Source organism: Schistocerca americana, chromosome X (assembly GCF_021461395.2).
Source record: "Schistocerca americana isolate TAMUIC-IGC-003095 chromosome X, iqSchAmer2.1, whole genome shotgun sequence".
Classification (NCBI taxonomy): Eukaryota; Metazoa; Arthropoda; class Insecta; order Orthoptera; family Acrididae; genus Schistocerca; species Schistocerca americana.
Window position 1 is genome coordinate 824,507,478 of NC_060130.1, and position 23,370 is coordinate 824,530,847.

The window sequence follows — 23,370 nt, forward strand, 5'->3', positions numbered from 1 at the left end:
AATCGATATTTAAGGTCTTCGATCCAGCAGGGAATAGCCGCACGAATAAAAATTAAAGGTACAACTCAGTAATTATGTGCTCCAGTGCTGAGCCTCGCCCCATGTTCCCGAAGGTCTCGCTCGGTGTATTCCGTATTTCAGCAATCCGTTGAAGTAAAACTTATTCCCTGCCTAAGTAAATAAAAAACTTTCTAAATAAGCACCCAGCAAACCTACATATCGTAAGATTACTGATAACAGTTCTAGGCGATACATGCGAGCTAAATATAAATATAATACTTTTGGTTTGCTGAAACAACGCTGCCAATTAAACAGGGAGATGCATCCTTCCAATTGCTTCCCTTTCTATCATTGGCCTAGAAATGAACCTCAGTCCCTCATTTTTCACTATTGTACCATTTGACCTCAAATGTTCAAATGTGTGTGAATTCCTAAGGGACCAAACTGCTGAGGTCGACGGTCCCTAGACTTACACACTACTTAAACTAACTTATACTAACTTACGCTATGGACAACACACACCCACCCATGCCCGAGGAAGGACTCGAACCTCCGGCGGGAGGAGCCGCGCAATCAGTGACGTGGCGCATTTGACCTCAGTCTCCGGTCTCAAGGTCGCACTCAGTGACGGCATACGAAACAAGTCTTTCCGGATCATATTCCCACATAAACTTGAAAACATCTTCAATATCTTGGATACATATCACAGAACTAGTTGTCATATTGCCAGTTTCAATGCGCAACTTCATATGTGTATTGACGTTGCTGTCTCCACGCTTTCCTTAATAGGTAAGTAAAACATGTATATTTTTCGAAATATCGGTAATCACGATTAATGTGGCTTATCATGTTTTCAATACTTTGGAACACGTTTATTCTTTGGAAAGTACACCGCGTTTTGTAGTGAGCAGTGAGTTAAGATATTGTATTACACGGATCTACTCTGAAACTCTGTTAATGGAATGGGTACAAGTGAAACATTAATGAAATTAAAATTTGTGACTCATATTCTGGCAGCAGATCTACACAATTCAATTAAATCATTGAAATGTAGTCCTTATAAGCAACTTGATTTAACCCATTAATTAATTAGTTAAGATTTCATAGTAAGAGTATTTGGTAAATTCATTGAAATTTGATTGTGCCATGGGTGCATGTCGTTTGTTGTATTTTTAGTTTCTGTATTACTTTTATTCCAAGTTAAATGAGTTTATAGGAAACACAAAGGTTTCAGAGTTCTTATAATTTTCTCAGAATTGTTAGAAAGTTACACATGGCTAGAAGAGTTTTGGGATACATGCACAAGGTGTATTACTTTAAGTTATATTAGCTTATTAATGTATTAGTTACCAAATACTGTTAGTGTGTAAAGTCGCCAAGTAGTTTTAGTAATGAATGTAATTGTACTTTTTAAGGTGAAGTAATGTATTGGTAGTAATGAGAGCAGACCTTCATGCTTAACAATTGTCCCGAACTGTTGAATGGCACTTCTCAAATCCCCGGATGTGCATTTGCACACGAGTATTGTTAGACTTATCTTTATCATATTTTGTAGAGTAGGTTATTAACTCTTGACAAGTTTTGTTTTAATGATTGCTCTATTGCATTCGTATTAACGTCTTCCACGGAAGGGGGAAGAACTGTGGGAGCCGCTCAGTATAAGGAGTACCAGGATGATTATTTTATTATTAACTCATTTTTTTACACTTAAATTCCCAGTACCAGTACTTCTGTGCTAACTTTCGTAACGTACGTGCCGGCTCGAACCATAAGCACAGAAAAAGGGCAATTTGTTCTGGAAAAGTATGCTGAGAAAGTCTCCCCGCGCAACGTCTAAGGGAGCGTGGGAGGGAATCAAGTGGTTGCCTCAGGGAAGCGCCTAGAGCGTTGCCCGAGAGACGTGTTCTTTCTCTGGTCGCAGCTCTCGTCAAAGCGTGACGTGCTCCTTTCCCTCTCTCTCCTACTGATTTCCGGACCCTTATCCGTATCGAATCGCCTACCACGAACATACTGATTGGCTGGCGGTTTGCTCATCAACTGCAGGGCGCGGCCTACTCTATTCCGAACTGAAGGAGACAGATTACATTTTACTCCCCAAACCTCCTGTTATTTTTCTGGCCATTCCGACGCCCGCAACTAGGCTGCCATCTGCACAGAATTTTCTGTCGCTGATGACGTGGTTGCGTGTTACTGTGAGACAAGAGGTAATGGAAGAGACACTTCGAGTTGATGGTCGAGGGTGTGATGTGAGAACACCGGTTCTTGAGAATGTTCCAATAGAGGTGTTTAGTAATATACATTCAACCGGTGCGTTCCTGGGTGCATTACGTGTTTCGATCTCTCACCGTATGAGGATATATCCGGCACTGTCGCACGTGGTTGTTTTGGTGGTCCATGAGTTATAATGTGCGAGGGTTAATGTTTCATGAGCATACTGACCTCCAAGTCTTTAAAAACAGTACACTTTTCGCTAAACCTCATTGTGACATTACATTCCTTCCTCATTTACGTCTTTTCAAGCGTGAAATCGGCTCTGACGTTATTTTTGTACACTGAAGAGCCAAAGAAACTGATGTTGTTGTTGTTGTGGTCTTCAGTCCACAGACTGGTTTGATGCAGCTCTCCATGCTACTCTATCCTGTGCAAGCTTCTTCATCTCCCAGTACCTACTGCAACCTACATCCTTCTGAATCTGCTTAGTGTATTGATCTCTTGGTCTCCCTCTACGATTTTTACCCTCCACGCTGCCCTCCAATGCTAAATTTGTGATCCCTTGATGCCTCAAAATATGACCTACCAACCGATCCCTTCTTCTAGTCAAGTTGTGCCACAAACTTCTCTTCTCCCCAATCCTATTCAATACCTCCTCATTAGTTACGTGATCTACCCACCTTATCTTCAGCATTCTTCTGTAGCACCACATTTCGAAAGCTTCTATTCTCTTCTTGTCCAAACTGGTTATCGTCCATGTTTCACTTCCATACATGGCTACACTCCATACAAATACTTTCAGAAACGACTTCCTGACACTTAAATCTATACTCGATGTTAACAAATTTCTCTTCCTCAGAAACGATTTCCTTGCCATTCCCAGTCTACATTTTATATCCTCTCTACTTCGGCCATCATCAGTTATTTTACTCCCTAGATAGCAAAACTCCTTTACTACTTTAAGTGTCTCATTTCCTAATCTAATCCCCTCAGCATCACCCGATTTAATTTGACTACATTCCATTATCCTCGTTTTGCTTTTGTTGATGTTCATCTTATATCCTCCTTTCAAGAAGACAAAGAAACTGATACGCCCGCCTAATATCGTGTAGAGCCACCGCGAGCACGTAGAAGCGCCGGAACACGACGTGACATAGATTCGACTAATGTCTGAAGTAGTGCTGGAGGGAACTGACGCCTTGAATCCCGCAGGGTTGTCCATAAATGCGTAAGAGTACGAAGGGGTGGAGATGTCTTCTGAACAGGATGTTGCAAGGCATCCCGGATATGCTCCATAATTTTCATGTCTGGGAAATATGCTGGCCAGCGAAAGTATTTAAGGTCAGCAAAGTGTTGCTGGAGCCACTCTGTCGCAATTCTGGACGTGTGGGTGTCGAATTGTCCTGCTGGAATTGTCCAAGTCCGTGGGAATGCACAATGGACATGGATGGACGCAGGTGATCACACAGGATGGTTACCCACGTGCTACCTGTCGTATCTACACGTATCAGTGGACCCATTTCACTACAACTGCACACACCTCATACCATTACAGAGCCTCCACCAGCTTGAACAGTCCGCTACTGACATGCAGGGTTCATGGATTGGTGAGGTCGTCTCCATACCCGTACATATCCAGCCACTCGATACAATACGTATCAGGGGTCCCATATCACTACAACTGCACACGCCCCACACCATTACAGAGCCTCCACCAGCTTGAACAGTCCCCAGCTGACATGCAGGGTCCATGGATTCATGAAGTTGTCTCCATACCCGTACACATCCACCCGCTCGATACAATTTGAAACGAGACTCGGCCGATCAGTCAACAGGCAACACGTTTCCAGTCGTCAAAAGTCCAACGTTGGTGTTGACGGGCCCAGGTGAAGCGTAAAGCTTTGCGTGGTGCAGTCGTCAAGGATACACAAGTGGGCCTTCGGCTCCGAAAGCCCATATAGATAATTTTTCGTTGAATGGTTCGCACACTGACACTTGTTGATGGCCCAGCACTGAAATCTGCAGCAGTTTGCGGAAGGATTACACTTCTGTCACGTTGAACGATTCTCTTCTGTCGTGGTCGGAGTCGGAGATTTGATTTTTTACCATATTTCTGATATTCACGGTACATTCGTGAAATGGTCGTAAGGGAAAATCCCCACTTCATCGCTACCTCGGAGATGCTGTGTCCCATCGCTCGTGCGTCGTTTACAACACCACGTTGAAATTGACTTAAATCTTGATAACCTGCCATCGTAGCAACAGTAACCGATCTAACAACTGCGCCAGACACTTGTTGTCTTATGTAGGCATTGCCGAGCGCAGGGCCGTATTCTGTCTGTTAACATATCTCTTTATTTGAATACGCATGCCTATACCACTTTCGTTGGTGCTTCAGTGTAGATGACAATGCGCGACCGCATAGCGGAGGTGGAGGAGCTCGTGGGACGTGGGGATATTGGGCGAATGGATTGATCTGCCCCCCCCCCCCTCCCCACATAATTCCCACCGATTTACATGCGAAATGCATTGGGGAGATGTAGTGCAGCACGTTCACATGTACAAACGACCTCGCGGCAGTTATCAACAGCGCTGGTGGACGAATGGAATGCCCTCCCATAAGAACTCCTTACCAACTCTGCTGCCACCATTGGAGTTCATTGCGTAGCGTGCATTACCGTCCGTGATTATCACACACTCTGTTAAGAGCCATGTACCGCCTTTTGTATGTCCAGGGTATCATTATGAATCAAGGTGATTTCAGTAGTCTCCTTGCGTATTTCTTTCGGTTACCTTCTATACAGTGCTATACAAACTATACTTTACTATACTGTAATATACTGTAGGAGTTCTCCTATGTATGGTCCAAGTTTCGTGGAGCTATGTACTTGGCAGTGACGCATCATGCGAAGGTTACATTTCTCCTTACGTTCTGCACACGAGTGTACATGCGTACGGCTTTCAGAAGATGCATATTCCAGGGCCATCTGAGTTCTCACTTCGTATAGACTTTCGTGGGGCTGTTTCTCCATAAAAGCTCCTGTGCATCACACACACACAGATTTTCGCAGATGAGTCTTGCATTACGAGTGCCGGTCATTTTAACTGTCGGAATCGTGCCATCAGTGTCTACAAGAAGTCACTTGAGACAGCTGTAAGATCTGGCCAAAGATCTGCTGTGAGCAGCACGCTTAACCCTATACTGAGTAAGGGATGTGATGGGTGTAACACTGGACAGAGTCTCATTCGACTTGATCATGGTTCAAATCCCTTTCAGCCAGCAAAGTCACTACTTATGGATGTCAGGAATGCCCCTACACCAAGCCAATTGCAGAGTCCTCCTCTCTGTTCTTCGATTGACCTTGTGAGTTACATATACGACGGGCAACAAAATGCAAACGAGACTGTTGGAAAAAGTAAGTGCACAGTTTATTATTTCGAAAGTAATCTCCAAAACACTTACAGTGAAGCGCCAAAGAAATTGGTATAGGCATGCGTATTCAAATAGAAAGATATGTAAACAGGCAGAATACGGCGCTGCGGTCGCCAATGCCTATATCAAACAAAACGTGTCTGATGCAGTTGTTAGATGGGTTACTGCTGTTACAATGGCAGGTTATCAAGATTTAAGTGAGTTTCAACGTGGTGTTACTGTCGGCGTACGAGCGATGGGACACAGCGTCTCCGAGTAGTAGAGATTTTCCCGTAAGACCATTTCACGATTGTACCGTGAACATCAGGAATCCGGTAAAACATCAAATCTCCGACATCGCTGCTGCCAGAAAGAAGATCCTTGGAACGGGACCAACGACGACTGAAGAGAATCGTTCAATGTGACACTAGTGTAATCCTTCCTCAAATTGCTGCAATTTCAATGCTGGGCCATCAACAAGTCTCAGCGTGCGAACCATTCAACGAAACGTCATCGGTATAGGCTTTCGAACCGAAGGTCCACTCGTGTACCCCTGATGACTGCACGACACAAAACTTTACGCTTCGCTTCGGCCCGTCAACACCGACATTGGACTGTTGATGACTGGAAACATGTTGCCTGGTCGGACGAGTCTCGTTTCAAATTTTATCGCGCGGATGGACGTGTAGGGCTATGGAGACAACCTCATGAATTCATGGACCCTGCATGTCAGTAGGAGACTGTTGAGGCAGCTGGAGGCTCTGTAACGGTGTGGGACGCGTGCAGTTGGAGGGATATGCAATCCCTGATACGTCTAGGTACGACTCTGACGGATGACACGTACGTAAGCGTCCTGTCTGATCACCTGCATCCATTCAAGTCCATTGCGCATTCCGACGGACTTGGGCAATTCCAGCAGGACAATGCGACACCCACACGTCCATAATTGCTACAGAGTGGCTCCAGCAACACTCTTTTGAGTTTCAACACTTCCGCTGGTCACCAACTCCCCAGATATGAACATTATTGAGCATATCTTGGATGCCTTGCAACGTGCTGTTCAGAAGAGATTTCCACCCCGTCGTACTCTCGCGGATTTATGGACAGCCCTGCAGGATTCATGGTGTCATTTCTCTCCAGCTCTGCTTCAGACATTAGTCGAGTCCATGCCACGTCGTGTTGCGGCACTTCTGCGTGCTCGCGGCGTCCGTACACTATATTAGGCAGGTGTACCAGTTTCTTTGGCTCTTCAGTGTAATACATTTATCACACTATGAGCCAAGACGTTGAATACCTTCATGGAAAAATGTTGTGGTCGCCTACGGAACCGTGATTGTACCCAGTCAAGCGTGCATCTCTTCGTCCGAAGCAAATCAACGGCCACGACTGTCTTACTGCACAGTTCCAAAATATGGGAATCGCGTGAGGAGAAATTGGGGCTGTTTGGAGGATGTGTAAGTGCTCCCCAACGAAAATTCTGCAGCGTAGTCGAAACAAAAGGCCAGGCAGCTCCGTGAAAGTCATGAATATTATTTTTTCTGCAAGGGACCGCTGCTCATTGACTTTCTGGAACACGGCGGCACAATTAATACACGTCGTTACGTGGACATCTTGCAAAAAATTGAAGCAAATCGTGAAGTCCAAACACACAGGAATGTTGGCAGCCGGCAAAATTCTGTTGCAGGATAATGCCCACCTACATGTTGCCAAGATTCTTTCGACTACGCTGCAGAAGGTACGCTGAGAAATCCTTACACATCCTTCGTACAGTTCCGACCTATCCTCATGCGATTCCCATATTTCTCTTAGAAACAATCATGGCCGTCGATCTGCTTCGGACGTACGGGTGCACGCCTGACTGGGTACAATCACAGTTCCGTAGCCAAACGCAAACATTTTTCCATGAAGGTATTGACCGTGTCGTTTCACAGTGGGATAAATGTATTAACAATTATGGCGATTACTTTTGAAATAATAAACAGTTTATTTATGTTTCCCGTGTTTCTCCTTTTTATTTGACTGCCCCAAGCCGGCCGGTGTGACCGTGCGGTTCTAAGCGCTTCAGTTTGGAACCGCGTGACCGCTACGGTCGCAGGTTCGAATCCTGCCTCGGGCATGGATGTGTGTGATGTCCTTAGGTTAGTTAGGTTTAAGTAGTTCTAAGCTCTAGGGGACTGATGACCTCAGTAGTTAAGCCCCATAGTGCTCAGAGCCATTTGAACCATTTTTTGACTGCCCCATGTAAGAAAATTCTGCAGTAAACCACAGTTGTTATAATATTCTTGTTTCTTTATACATTCACAAGAACATACCTGATTCAACAGGAAACTATACATGATCATTGCATTATGCTCATCTTCTAAACAGAAAATTCTAAACAGCGAACATTGTAAAAAAAAAAGAAAAAAATAAGTCGTATTCCGACTCATTTGCAGTGACGACATGTTACACGACATGTAATGTCATGTTTTCCATATGATGGTGTGGAAATATTTTCTTTAGCATTTTTTGTTGTTGCCGACATTAGAATTTGTCTGTAATACTCCTTCATAAAAAGCGCCATACGACATGCAACTATTATGAAAGTGATAGAGACTTATCTAACACTTTTCTTATTCCTCAGATAACTGTCAACAGAATTTAAAAACTCCTATCTGAAACAGCCTTCGCATAAATACATAACTTCAAAATTTATTATTTTATGTGAAAAAAATTAAAATATTAGAAGATCAAAATTTTCACTATGCGTAGAATTTGTGTTGAATCACGTGTTCGGTTCTTGTTATTATAAATTATAGAATGGATATACCATGAAAAATGAAAATATGTGCTACACTGGAATTCGAAGAAGAAATTCCTGCATATCTGTAGTCGCTTTACACAACTAGGGCATAGAGTATGGCGTCATATCCATTTTAATGGTGGTGATATTCCCACATACCCATCGGGAGAATCTCTCATCGCAGTGTTCGAAACAGTGTCACTGAATGTTTATTCGGTCCTGGAAGCGTGCTGTACTGACCGAAATGCTGAAAGTCACTGTTCACAGTAAGCAGGAGATCCGAGTTTGAACTGCTGTCACACTAAGTTCCATTTGTCTGGACTTATAAATGATAGTGCATGCTCAGAATTTATTAACGGTCGGTAGTACGTTTCTTGGAAGTAGCCGATTCAAATTTCCACCATCGGCATTTGGTGGACAATGGGAGAAGAGATGATGACGTGAAAATACCTGATCATCACTTTTAACGATTATGCTTCACTCAGTGAAAAATAAAGTTCGCATTTAATTTTGGTGGCAAAGTGTAAGGCAGTGTTGTAACGCATAAGCCAAAGCTACGCTGTGTCGTCTGTAGGATGACCAAATAAGGAAATTTTTCTGGGAGTGCGCTGACAGGAGGAGAGAAACAAGATGCTGATTTCAAGGTTTAAAGTAAAAATGTCTCAGATATTAAGATGGAACGAAACTAAATAACCTATGAATTAAATTAGAAAGAGATAGTGCCGATATGTAAATTATATATGTTTCCAGAAATTACTGCAACCAGTCACCTCCATAATGGATAAAAGTTGTAAATTATATGCACGTAAGAAAGGATACAAGATACGAGAATAAATCCGTTTGAGAAAAGAGGTGTGGGTGCCAGACGAGGAATATTAATGGTACAGACAAGAGCTATCTTTGTCGTAGTGAGGCAGGCAAAGCGACGGACAGTGCGACGGCAGAGGTGGGGAAGCTAAGGGGGGAGTCCGGACGTCTCGTAGCGGGAGTCCGCGTCGTATTCAACTTTTTCTTTTTTGCAGTTAAAAGCGGGCTACATTTCTTGATTTGAGCATGAGTGCGCACCTTCAAAAACACATTCCGTGTTCATACGTACTATGGAATATTCGCAGAAAGAGTTTACGAGTTTGGTACGTAAATCTGTGAACTACGAGGGTAATCCCAAAAGTAAGGTCTTCTATTTTTTTTATAGGTACAGAACTCTGTGTGGCAGTTGGTCACACTGTTATGAAGAGTGCTTCACGCGCTGTGTGTAAACATGCGCACGCCGCTGTGAAGCGCTCAGTCTCGGCTTGGCAGTCGTTGAGAATGGAGCTCCCGTTGGATGTTACCGCCAAGTGCGAATTGTGCGCAGTTATCCGGTTTTTGAACGCAAAGGGCACTGCGCCGATTGAAATCCATCGCCAATTAACGGAACTGTATGGTGAGTCGTGCATGGATGTCAAAAATGTTTGTAAGTGGTGTAGAGAGTTTGCAGCTGGTCGGACCGAAATTCACAACGAACAAAGGAGCGGGAGACTGTCATTTTCTGAGGAGAGAGTGTTGGAGGTTGAGCAAAGCATGCGTGAAGATCGCCCGATCACCCTGGATGATCTCTGCACGTTGGTTCTGAGGTTTCCCGAAGCACCGCTCACAGAATTTTAACGGAAACATTGAACTACCGGAAGGTGTGCGCAAGATGGGTGCCACGCATGCTGACTGAGCAGCACATGCGGTAACGAGTTGATACTTCACCACCTTGCAGCCGAACAGGACAACTTTCTGGACTCAATTGTCACGGGTGACGAAACCTGGGCATACCACTTTACACCTGAGGCAAGCAACAATCACGCCAATGGCGGCATCCTTCTTCGCCAAAGCCGCGTAAATTCAAACAAACGCAGTCTGCCGGTAAGGTCATGACAACCGTTTTTTGGGATCGGAAAGGGGTATTGTTGGTCGACGTTATGCCCACTGGGAACACAATTAACGCTGACAGGTACTGTGAGACTCTGAAAAAACTCAAACGGGCAATTCAGAACCGGAGAAGAGGAATGTTGAGCAAGGGCGTACACACTCTCCTTGAGGGGTACGCGATCATCCACACATCGCTCGGCAAACCGTTGCTTTCCTGCAACAGTTTCAGTGGAACATAATCACCTACCCACCCTATAGTCCTGACTGGGCGCCCAGTGACTATCATCTGTTCCCTACGTTAAAAGCGATTCAGCTCCGACGACGAGGTAAAAGAAGAGGTTCATAACTTTCTGAACAGCATGGCGGCGAGCTGGTATGACATGGACATACAAAAACTGCCACAGTGTCTACAAAAATGCATCGACAGAAATGGTGATTATTTCGAAAAATAGCTAAATGTTCAAGCTGTAAACTGATGTAAACCATTGTAGAAATAAACAGGTCTATGTACTTATAAAAAAATAGGAGACCTTACTTTTGGGATTACCACCGTAATTCGTGGCTGTAGCACGAAGCCTGTAATAAGCATAAGAACTCGGTGAAAATCGCCCACACTTCTCTTCGACACCTGCCCAATAGGTATTGTTTTCGGTACCCACAGTGGTCGTTGCAAATGGGGTAATACTTCCGTTGATTGGACACAGACTGCAGTTTTGAATGATTAAACAGCACTCCTGATCCACCCTCATCTATTCAACTAGGTTATCTGCCTCCAGAATCAATTTTGAAGCACCTTCCCAGCGTGTAGACTAAGCAGACGCCGAAAGCTACGGAATTCGTGGGGATGCAGAATGAAGTAGTCGCTGCCGGTGAGCGTAACGCTGGGTCAAGATCCCTAAGCACTGAGTAATCTCCATCAGAATGGAAGAAAAATATTAGTGCCCACTTCGGAGTTGACTTTAAATCTGACGAATTCCGGTTTCTATAAACCAGTTTAAGCTAAATAAAACTCTGTTGGTACCTAAAAGCATTACTCGTACCTTAATTGCTACTATTTCAAATAATCTGACTACTGGGGTACCTTCTCCTTTTCTGTAGCTTAGTAGTTAGGTTTTTCTCTTTATGTACGCGTGTATGTGGTTCCAGACTTTCTTGAGTCTGTAAATTGCCTGTCGGCATTGAACCTCTTGGCATTGTATATTATCATTTGAAATTGAGCAATTTAGTGCACATGGTGACATCACTGTTCCAAAAATTAGAATTATTAACTTTTGGCAACCAAACAATTACTTGGAAATCCATTGTCACTGACTGCGTGAAAGTTTGAGTTACACGCAAATACGTCGTGGATGACAGACTGTCGCCCCTCTATAGAAAGCAAACGCCATCTAGGGTGCGGGGTCGGAGGCCAAGCCACGATACTCTGTCCTGACAGGCCGAGATGCAGGGAACCTCGGGCAGGCGTTCGCGAGAAATTTGCTCGGATCTTGAAAGTTTGTAGGGATGATAACACTGAGGCACTGAAAGCAATGTTGATGCCAAATTTGAGAAATAAAGGAGAAGTAAAAGCATATGGCGAAGCCGGTACATACGTCTCAGCAGATCCTCTCTGTGGCCAGAAAATCTGCAATAATAAAGTGAGGTTAGAGTGATAGTCATGTCAGCAGGTGGATCAGGCGAGTTGATCGTCCCCCAGGGCTCTGCATGCTACAGGGCCGTTCCTCCCACAGTCATCCCCCCCCCCCCCCCACGCCAACCCGTTATAGTCAAAGCAGTAAACAAGGGAATATCACCCCATTAGTCACCAGAGTGCTACCCCTAAAACGGAAAATAAGGTGTGGCAGGAAAAGGGGCTAACCACATCTAAGCACAACCAGAATAACAAAAAAATGGTTCAAATGGCTCTGAGCACTATGGGACTCAACTGCTGAGGTCATTAGTCCCCTAGAACTTAGAACTAGTTAAACCTAACTAACCTAAGGGCATGACAAACATCCATGCCCGAGGCAGGATTCGAACCTGCGACCGTAGCGGTCTTGCGGTTCCAGACTGCAGCGCCTTTAACCGCACGGCCACTTCGGCCGGCCCATAATAACAGAGGGATGGCTTAAGCAGCTGGCAAAGGAAGTAGTTTTGAGGGTCCCTCAGACACAGCATGCGGCAGAAGATTCCCCAAATCCAACTACACTACTCTCTCCTGAAAGTAGTTTAAGGCGTTATATTTGCGAAAATGGGAAACCAGTTAAACAGTCTATGAGTTGTCCGCCAGTTTTGAGGCAAAGAATCCAGATCAAAACGAATGTTGGGTGTGTATTTCCTTCTCTAGCCAGACGGCTGGCCAGTTCATTCCCTAGGATTCCCACATGACTTTGGACCCAGAGAAAGAAAACTGAGCAGGCAGAACGACGATGAAGTCATCAAGATTATGAATAGCGGATGTCAGAGGGTGGCGAGTACCATCAATCAATAACCTAATGAGTGCTCATTGAAACACTATAAAATAAAACATGGTCTAGGGAGGTCTGTTTAATAAGACACAGGGCTCAGTTAATGGCTGTCAGCTGACTGGCAGGAGATGTAAAAGCATATCCTATCCTATCCATGGTGTTAGAAGCATCAGTGTAAATGGTGGGAGCATCCTGATACTCCTGAAGAACAGAGAGGAACAGACACTGAATAGTCTTGGAGGTAACTGAAACTGCAGGACCTTGTGGTAAATTTAATTCATGGTCTGGCAACTAACTACGGGACAGTGCACAGGGAAACATAGGGAGCACATTCTAAAGAGGTTAGACAGAGGTATTGGCAGAAGCATCCAAAGCACATTCCAGATGGTAATCCCACCTAAGGGCAGGCATCAAGACATCGATCTCATTCTATCCAAAAAGAATTTGGTAAGTTGGATGATTAGGAACTGTCAGATGGCCATCGTATATATGAGCAAGATTTGGTATCATTGGAACTAAGTAGAGAAGATCCCTGCCTTGGAAAAGGAGACTGTCTACAGGATTAATCTGGAAGGTGTCTGTTGTCAGTCTTATTCCACGATGATGGACTGGATCCAACAATGATACCTGCACCAGTTAATATGAAGATTAGTGTGATCCAAAAAGATCCCAAAAGGTTTCGGCTATGGACCAAAGAGTGTCAAGTTTTTACAGACAACTACTTTTTAGTTGACAAATATGAGGCAGCAATTGCAGCCATTTGTCAAAGAGGAGTGGAAAAAATCGGGACTGTGCAACAAAGTTTATGACACCTTGGAGCAGGCATTTGACTAAGGCTACAGAGTGAGAGCTATGGCAAATGCAGAAGTCTTCGACACATAGTGTGAGGGCGACCAATGGCCCAACGGAGGTCACTAGCCCATTGATGGCGATGAGAAGAGTGTAACACTCAGCACAGAGCCCTGTGAGACGCCGTTTTCTTGGAGTTGTGATGAGCTGAGGAAGGTACCTATTTAATCCGAAAACCGAGCGAGGCAGCGCTGTGGTTATCACATTTAACTCATATTCAGGAGGATAACGGTTCAAATACGTGTCCAACATTCACATTTAGGTTTCCTGTGATTTCCCTCAATCGCTCTAGGCAAATCCTGGAATGGTTCCTTTGAAAGGGCATGAACGGTTTCCTTACCTGTCCTTAAAACAATCCGAGTTTTCTTTTATGAACTAATTATCGATGGGACGTTATACTCTGATCTTTCTTCTATCTTCTAACATAGAAAAGCTAGTGGGATGAAAACTGATGAATAAAAATTGGTACAGAGCCTCAAAAGCCCCGGCAGTGGAGAGTTAGTAAAATATAATGACGCCAAGCAATGCCGTATGGCTTATGCAAGTCAAAAAAGATTGCAGTAAAAAATTGACGTTGGATTGCTGTTTCTGTCTGAGCCAAATACTCTGATGGGGATCGTCTCTGATGGATGCCACACTAATGCACAAAATGTCCCATGATTCGAGGTCCCAGAATAAGTGTTTGGCTACCATCCTTTTAAGCATTTTGCAGAGCACGTTGTTGAGATTAATCAGAAGTGGGTCGCAAGATGTACGGCAAGAACCAATGCATAGGTACAAATATCGCTCAAGGACAGATCCAGATCAATTGCTGATCTTAAGCGCCTCAGAGGACTATGGAGCTTGGCCCACAACGAGGATGAAGAGGCATAAATTCCCAAAGAGGGGTTGTAGCGCCCCCACCATTCATTCTTACTGTGTTTGGCTAGGTAGCAAGCCTTAGCACGAAGAAGCTTAAAAGTGAGAAATATCGCCTGTGAGGGATGTCATTTGAGACATTGCAGGACCATTCGACGAACCTGAGCAGCAATTGCAATGTCTTTGGTCCAACATGGCCCCAGCTGGCTGCAGATGGGCCTGTAGAAAGCAGAATATGGCACAGGTGATCGGTTCAGAGCTTTTCCCCACAACTATGTAGATACAAACCTGGTTGATGCAGTCAGTTAGGGCGGAAGGGAATGAAGGTGACAACAGAGGTATACAACTGTTAGTTGAATCTGTGAAGACCCCAGTATGGAACTTGGCCTTTTTGGGCGGTGACAAGGAAATCGTAGAACCACCAGAATGTGGTCACTGTGATCATGATCGTCATGTAGTGACCTCTGTTGTGAGTCACGAGACTGGAAGAAGAGATCACAAGGTCGATAGCCGAAAAGATGTCACGTTTGTCACTGAAATGGGGAGGAGCACCGCTATTGAGAAGACAAAAATCAAGAGCAGAAAGAAGCTTGTCAGTCAAAAGGTCCCTGCTAGATGATGTGCACTTTCCTAAAGGGGTGGTACAAACTGAAATCCCCAAGTAAAGGAAAACGAGGAGGGGGGTTGGAGTTGTTGGATTAATGTAGTGGATAACTAAGTGTCCTGCCTGGAAGAAAATAAACGTTACAAATTGTGATCGCTGGGGTCGTCTGCACTCTTACGCTTCCAACGTAGTATGGAGGGGAATCCACTCACTGAAGACATCAGTGTGAACCAATGTACAGACCTCTCCCGCTGCTCTCAGGGCCAGTAATGTTCGGACAGAATGCACAGTAACCTCGAACAGCTGGGTAATGGTGATCAGCGAAGTGTTTCTTGGAGAGGAAGTCAGATCGCAGAACAAGAGGAGATTAGTTGCTGTAGTTCCAGAACATGATAGTAATATCCATTACAGTGGCATTGGGGTGCATATTGAGGGTGCCCTGGTTAGGTGTGAAGCAGCCAGATGGACAGGAACACTGTCACCAGTGGGTGTGGAACAATATCAACGAACATTGGCTCAGACTCCGACCGAGTGGGGGGATCCGGCACCACTGGGATCAATGGAGCAGTTTCCTGCCGAGATTTCTTCTTCTTCCTCTCTTTCACAACTTTTGGTGGCCGAAATTATTGTTTGGACTGATCTGTTGTGGGTGTAGGAACGGAGGAAGTGTGGGCAGCTCTGAGACCCAAAATCCATGGCTCCTTCAGCCACTGACTTGTCTTGCGCCTTTGATCTGTGGATTTTCAGAGAGAGGGAGCACTGTCAACTGGCAGACGCTGGAGGAGGCACCTGCTTCTCTAGCCGAGAGCGGTAAGTGCTTCCCAAAGATGGTGTCTCAGCACCCACGACAGTGGAGGGCCTATACTTGCCATGGTTACGTTTATTTGCACAACTATCATATGTCGACGTCAAGAGAGTAAATACACCAAGTACCGCTGACAACCTGGTGTGAGCGTGTGGGTGCCATTCTGTCATTCTGCGCAACAGATTAATCTGAGAAGTACCCTTTACCCTGTGGCTCCTGCAAGATGCAATTTCCACCCCCTCACTACTACAGAAGTCAGACAGACGCTTCTAACATTCTAAAGGGAAATGCCTGAAAAACTTTCAGCAATAAATATCTTCTGGAGTGGTCCACTGTAAGGAAATGACACAAAAATTCACAAAATTTCTTATGTAACTAGTGGGATACTTGGGTACTGGAGTCGTGGTAGTTAGTGTAAGAAAAACATGAAACTAACGAAAATTATTATTTTTATATTCTGAGATATCATAATGGCACATTTACTTATGAACTGAACAAGTTATTGCCGGGTTCTTTTTGGAATGTGAAATTACTTCTTAAGGATAGGATTCGCTAATGAAATTTCTATACAGAGTTTAAGATTGTTATTGACTTGGCAGAATGGCTGAGAGCCGCGCCTACTCAACTTGAATAATTGTCCGTTAGAATGTTGCTAGTTACGGTCGAGGCTGTCGCATGTGAAATGCAGTGAAGTGTACTGTTGTGGAGGAAATATGGGGCTAGCAAGAGCTGTAGCGCACAATATCGTAAGCTGTGATGACTGCTGTCTGCACCGCTCGCTGCTGATCAATAAGATAACTCTCATTCTATCTGGATTGATCTTCGCCAATCAAACTCTCCCTACACCTTGATGAAGTCAAGGACTCCTATTCGCCCCTAGTCTAACTATTGGCGTGGTACACCGGTCAGATACCAGTACACCGCGATGCCACTCAAAAATTCACTCGCAGGTGTTTAACTCTGTCCGTTCACACCGCACAATAAGTGTGGCGGCCAACACAGTGAACAACGCTTAATTGCAAGGATTCAATATGGAATCGCACTCCGATTCGCTCTCGACAGAGGTGCTCTCCCAGTGAAGCACTGAGAAGAGACTTGTTCCTCGCTCTTCGAGTACACGTACGAGCGCGCACGCTCTCGTTACGTGTTCTCGCTCCAAGAGCGACAACGGAACGGCCCCTCTCCACGCCAGACGTGTAGGGGTATATCTTTCAGCCTCTTCCATTACTCCTTCAGCTCAGGGCGTCAGAAATGTCGTCTGCCAATCAGCATTGCTCTTCTAAGACTGGAGAATGACGTTTCGTTTAAGGCGACCAATCCGGAAATCTGTAGCATCGGTGATTGGCGTTTGCTGTCTCCCTGTGAAAACCTCTGAAACTGTGTGCTATGTTTGTGAAGAATGTTTAGGCTGGGGGCTCCCACACAATGTAGCGGAATTTGCTTTTAAGCCGAACACGGGGTCGTTCTCCCTTTCACTCGGGCAAATGCTGTCTGCTCTACGGGTGGTCGCCGGCCGACGTAGGTAGGTTGACTCGTGCTCTGAAGGGACTGGCCTCCTGGTGTGCGGTTTGCCTCTCCCGAACTAAAAGCTTTTGTGACCTTTGTGTCTTGAATGTGTGTGTGTGTACGCCAGCCTCGAGTATTTCAACCTCGGTGCGCACTTGCGATTTACTTGTAATTTCCATATTGTTTACGTGAATCCATACAACATTGACTTTATCTTATCGAGTTTGGGTTCGAATGAAGCGTCTTGATGTGCGGAATATGATTGTGAGGGCAGAATATGTAAGCAATGAAGGTCAGGAGACCACGACGTCTTATACTGGCCACAGTAGCGGCAAAGATCGATGTCGTTGGGGCTGGATACAAACGATCATATTTTTTCCATGGTTGTTGTGTGTAACGCTAACAGGTACATCGCCAGGCTTTCATCAAGAGAGTAACACCCAGAGCTGGGTACAATTTGCTGTCTGAATTCAGATGGAACCACTTCGTAACTTTCCAAATGTAGACAGTTCGCCAAATATGTTTTCAATGTTATCCACAAACGTTGGTTTAGTAGAGAGAAAGGACCTTCCACCTGTTTGGGTCCAAACCAAGAACTGTGGGAATAACTCTCCGCATGTTGCTTTGCTTTCCTCTCATCGTGTAGCCAAGGAAGGAAAGTTCCTAGGGTCACAACAATGGATACTAAATTGCGACAGAATGTTAAACGCTTCCTTCCTTCCCTCCTTCCTACTAAACGGCGGTCTGTGTGAGGAGACTGCTGGGGCCTCGTGGCCACCGGCTGATAACTTTGGTCGTTTCCTGACTCCAAATAACCACCATGATGCCGCCTATTCCAAACGAGGGCTCTCCCAATGGACAGCACACAGTTAGAGCAGAGGCCACCTGCCACGAAGATCAGTGCTCCAAGTGCCACCCTGGACAGACAAGCACCTACTCCTCGGCAAGCGCGACGATATAACAGCTCAGGCATCAACACTGTGATCCCTGCCTGGTCAGGGGGCTACCACCGCCTTGACACGTGACGACTCGCATCATGACTGACTACCAAGCTTGGTAGTGGGCGACCATACGCTTACAGCCCGCAAAATTTTTGAAAAGAGTGGATGTGAAACTCAGATGTGAGGACGGCACATAAATTAACTAAAGGATATGGTGTAAAATAAGGGAACGAAGTGGTTAAAGCCAGAATTGACGTTCTACGAGCGAGCTAGTTCGTCAGAAGGGGATGTGTCCTAGAGAATAAGTTGGAGAGAAGATATAGCCCGGCAGTAAAATTGTAGCACAAGGGAGGTAGAAGTACTGCAATGGCTTGGAGCTTTATACTCGCCACGCACGTACTCACAAGAGTTGTGATCCTCTTCGTTGGAGGGGTGGGGGGGCGACAGAGTGGGGGGAGGGGGGGGGCGAGTGTAGGTGGAAAGAGCAACGGATAATCGACTGAATGGCAGTAAAGTTAATTTTAGTAAATTTAATTGTGTTTGAAGTTCGATTAGCTGTCATAGAGCAGCAGGGACTGACTGCCACACACTGTTTTTCGCGAATGTTTTGGATTAAATTCTTAGCCTCTTCGGAGTGTCTCAAGACGCGAGGGCAGCGAAAACTGTTTCTGATGAACAGTCCGTCGGATGAGGACGAACCCTTAGTTTTATACGAGATTAGTAGGCTATGAGCCGCCACTGCGTTTCACCCTCATGCTTCACTCGTCACCACTCAACACAAACATGATGCCACACTATCCACACTCCCGTTACAGTCAACTGCACTCAACAGATACAGATGGGTAACAAGAATGATCACCAACATCTACGAATAGACACGAAGAGCACATTTTTGAAATTGCTGCATATCAGTAACATCGGTAGGAGAGCTTTTCAAGATGATCCCTCAGATTCTTTATAGGTGCTCTGTATGAAGTAAAACTTTCGTAGTCTTATGCTTGATAATTTCGATACTGTCTTTGGAAAAATTAATTCACATTATAAATATGTGGAGAATAATTTTTATGGATTTTTTAGTAAAATCTCATGATATTTCAAAGTATTTTTAAAATAACACTGAACCTCTGCCACATCCAGTACTTATTTCATACAGCTATCTAAGAGTCAACGAATTCCGGTTTTTCTATACAATAGAACACGGTAACACCGACAGAAGACACGAAGTTACTGGTCACCCTCCAACACCTGTTGAGCGTCGTTATCGTGGCTACCCGTATAGTAGTTATGTAAATTCAAATGACGTCAACCGCAGGCCACATCATAATTATAACCTGTGAGGACCACTGTAGTTACCTGCTGTACAGTGAATTGGCAAGAATGTCACTCTTTTGAAGCCCTGAGGATCACACTCTTTAATACATGCTATATGAAGCAGTGGTATATCCGTTCGTTTTCCGGCACGACATTCGGACAGAATAGTCCATCATAGCTACTCGCTAAAGAGATGGGCGATGAAGAATGGGGACTTCACGTGGCGAGTGCCGTACTTCGTGCCTGAGACATGGATGGAGAACTCACATCTCGCTTCCCCACAGGGTTCTCTCGGTACGCCCCATAGGGAAATGGATGTATACCAGACACAGGACTTTGCAAAAATGGAAAAACTACGACTTTAATATGTCGTAACAAATTAACAACTGCGCTACAGGGGGAATCGAACCATGCCCCTATTTATCGCGAGCAGTCTCCAATTGGAACAAAGGAGTAGACTTCCAGAACCGATAAAAAATTTCATTTTGTCTCTTTATCACTTACAGTTTTTCCTATTTTCCATATAACCAACCACTCGTTCTCCCATAGGAGTCGCAGCCACAGAGAGATGGATATGAAGGAGGACAGGATTTGCTGTCCTGACTGCTTGCGATAAACATGAGATCCGGTCTCGCACAGATGTCTGTTTATTAATTCGTGTCAAATAAATATTGCTAGCTTTAAACAGAAATTCTTCAACCTTGGCATAGTGATTCAGCATCTCTATGAGTTCGTAAGCGGATATATAATTCTGGAGAGCAGAAAATTCCTTTCAGTATTTGACTACTACTAACACGTGCCATCTCACGCGTATTTCTTTGCGTGAACAAAACGTGACATTGCAATCCATATTTACATCAATACGTTATAGCAACTGCCGAAGCGTACATTCAGGGTGATGTAGTTATGGTTCTTTGGTGAAGTGTAAAAATGTACTATGGTTTCGGTTGACATAGTGTTCGAGTTGTGTCATGATGTTGGTTAAATCTGAATTAAAGAACATTCTACTCGTCAATGCCTTCCCCCTACTACCCCAAACACAACGAAAAGTGTGAGATCATCCACAATAGTGCTGAAAGGAACTCGTTAAACTTCGGTTACACGATAAATCAGTCTAATCTAAAAGCCGTAAGTTCAACTAAATACCTAGGTATTACAATTACGAACAACTTAAATATGAAAGAACACATAGAAAATGTTGTGGGGAAGGCTAACCAAAGGCTGCGTTTTATTGGCAGGACAATTACAAAACGTAACATACCTACTAAGGAGACTGCCTACACTACGCTTGTCGTGTGGGATCCTTACCAGATAGGACTGACGGAGTACATCGAAAAAGTTCAAAGAAAGGCAGCATGTTTTGTATTATAGTGAAGTGTGGGAGAGAGTGTCACAGAAATGATAAAGGATTTGGGCTGGAAATCATTAAAAGAAAGGCGTTTTTCGTTGCAACGGAATCTTCTCACGAAATTCCAATCACCAACTTTCTCCTCCGAATGCGAAAATATTTTGTTGACACCGACCTACATAGAGCGGAACGATCACCACGATAAAATAAAGGAGATCAGAGATCGTACGGAAAGATATAGGTGTTGATTCTTTCCGCGCGCTATACGAGATTGGAATACTAGAGAATTGTGAAGGTGATTCGATGAACCCTCTTCCAGGCACTTAAATGTGATTTGCAGAGTATCCATGTAGATGTAGATGTAGAAAAGTATCCCAAGAGACCCCTCGCTGTGGGATCCTTGGAAACCGAGTAATGTAATTTAATTTCGAACTTTAAACATGAATCTATAAAATTCTCCTCTGCATGTATGTTAATGTCACTCTCGTACATCAAAGTTCACATAAGTAATTACATTACCAACATAGGCAGATATGTTGCTTAAATTTACACGTTACAAACTAATCAGTTGTATGAATTAGATTCACATATTTGAAATATAAACGTGCGAGAGGTCATTCAGTAACGACTAAAAGAATTTATTTTTAATTTACTCACTTTTCTTCGAAGACGGCTGGTGAAATGTTATCGACTTTTTCTACATGGTGCACACCAACACACATGGAACAATTCTCTGGTGGCCGGAACACTTTGGTCATGATGTCCGGTGCTTGGATGGTACACTGCAACAACAGGAATTCACCCTCTTTGTGAATCTGTGAATAATTCAAAATGTCAAAACAAATAATTGCAAATAAGCAAATTTACTTCATTGTTTAGTTACTCATTATGTCTAGTGTGTGTATCATTCGGTTTTTGGACACGTCAGGTTTCTCTATGCTCAATTTAAGTTGATGCGATCAGAGAGACGAAGTGAGTTTTACACACTGTTTTCTTCATTGGTTTCTTAGTCACAACAATTCTCAATATCTTACCCCCCATGTCACATACCTATCATCATAATATAACTGCAATGTTTTTATTGTGTTATTCAGTCCAAAGTATGGTTTGATGCTGGTTTCGAAGATACTCAATGCTGACAAGCTTCTTCATCTCGGAATAACTACTACAACCTACATCCTTTTCATCCTGCTTACTGTATTCAGCTCCTCGTCTCCCTCTACAATTTTTACCCCCCCATCCTCCCCCACACTTCCCTCACATTGTAAATTGGACGGTCCCTTGATGTCTCAGAATGTGTCCCATCAAATCGTTCCCTTCGTTTAGTCAAGTTCTGCCAAAAATTTCTTTTCTGTTCAATTGTATTCTGTATCTACCCATCCAATCATCAGCATTTCAAAAGCTTCTATTCTCTTCTTGTCTGAACTACTTACCGTTCGAGTTTCACTTCCATACAAGGCTACACTCCATGCAAATACGTTCAAAAAAGACTTTCTAACACTTAAGTTATATTCGAAGTTAATAAAACTCTCTTCTTCAGAAATGTTTTTCTTGCCACTGCCAGGCTACATTTTATATGCTATGTGCTTCGGTCGGCCAACGGCCTTGCCGCAGTGGTAACATCAGTTCCCGTCAGATCACTGAAGTTGCGCGCTTGGATGGGTGACCATCCGGTCTGCCAAGCACTGTTGGCAAGCGGGGTGCACTCAGCCCTTGTGAGGCAAACTGAGGAGCTACTTGACTGAGAAGTAGCGGCTCAGGTCTCGGAAACTGACATACGGCCGGGAGAGCGGTGTGCTGACCACATACCCCTCCATATCCGCATCCAGTGGCACCTGTGGGCTCAGGATGACACGGAATTTAGTCGGTATGTGCTTCGGCCATCATCAGAAATTTTACTGCCCGACTATTACTTTTAGTTTCTCATTTTCTAATCTAATACCCTCAGCATCTCCTGATCGAATTCGACTACGTTCCATTACTCTTGTTTTGCTTTTTTGGGGGTTCATCTTACATCCTCCTTTCAGGACACTGTCAATTTCGTTCAACTGCGCCGGCCGGAGCGGCCGAGCGGTTCTATGCGCTACAGTCAGGAACCGCGCGACCGCTACGGTCGAACGTTCGAATCCTGCCTCGCACATGGACGTGTGTGATGTCCTTAGGTTAGTTAGGTTTAAGTAGTTCTAAGTTCTAGGGGACTGATGACCTCAGAAGTTAAGTCCCATAGTGCTCAGAGCCAGTTTTTCGTTCAACTGCTCTTTCAAGTCCTTCGCCATCTCCCACAAAATTAAATTGTCATCGGCAAACGTCAAAGTTTTCATTTATTCTCCCTAAACTTTAATTTCCTCTCCATATTTTTCTTTTTTTTCTTTAGTGCTTGCTCAACGTACAGATTGAATG

At 44.3% G+C, this 23,370-nt stretch overlaps 1 protein-coding gene across 1 annotated transcript in view; it reads right to left on the reverse strand.

The window, feature by feature from the left end:
• The window catches only part of LOC124555047 (bifunctional arginine demethylase and lysyl-hydroxylase JMJD6), a 551,390-nt gene that overhangs the window by 248,111 nt on the left and 279,909 nt on the right, over positions 1 to 23,370 (reverse strand). Inside the window, exon 2 of the mRNA XM_047128818.1 lies at positions 21,628 to 21,752. Coding sequence (XP_046984774.1) covers positions 21,628 to 21,728 — 101 coding nt within the window. The 5' untranslated portion in view covers positions 21,729 to 21,752. The remainder of the gene's footprint in view (positions 1 to 21,627; positions 21,753 to 23,370) is intronic.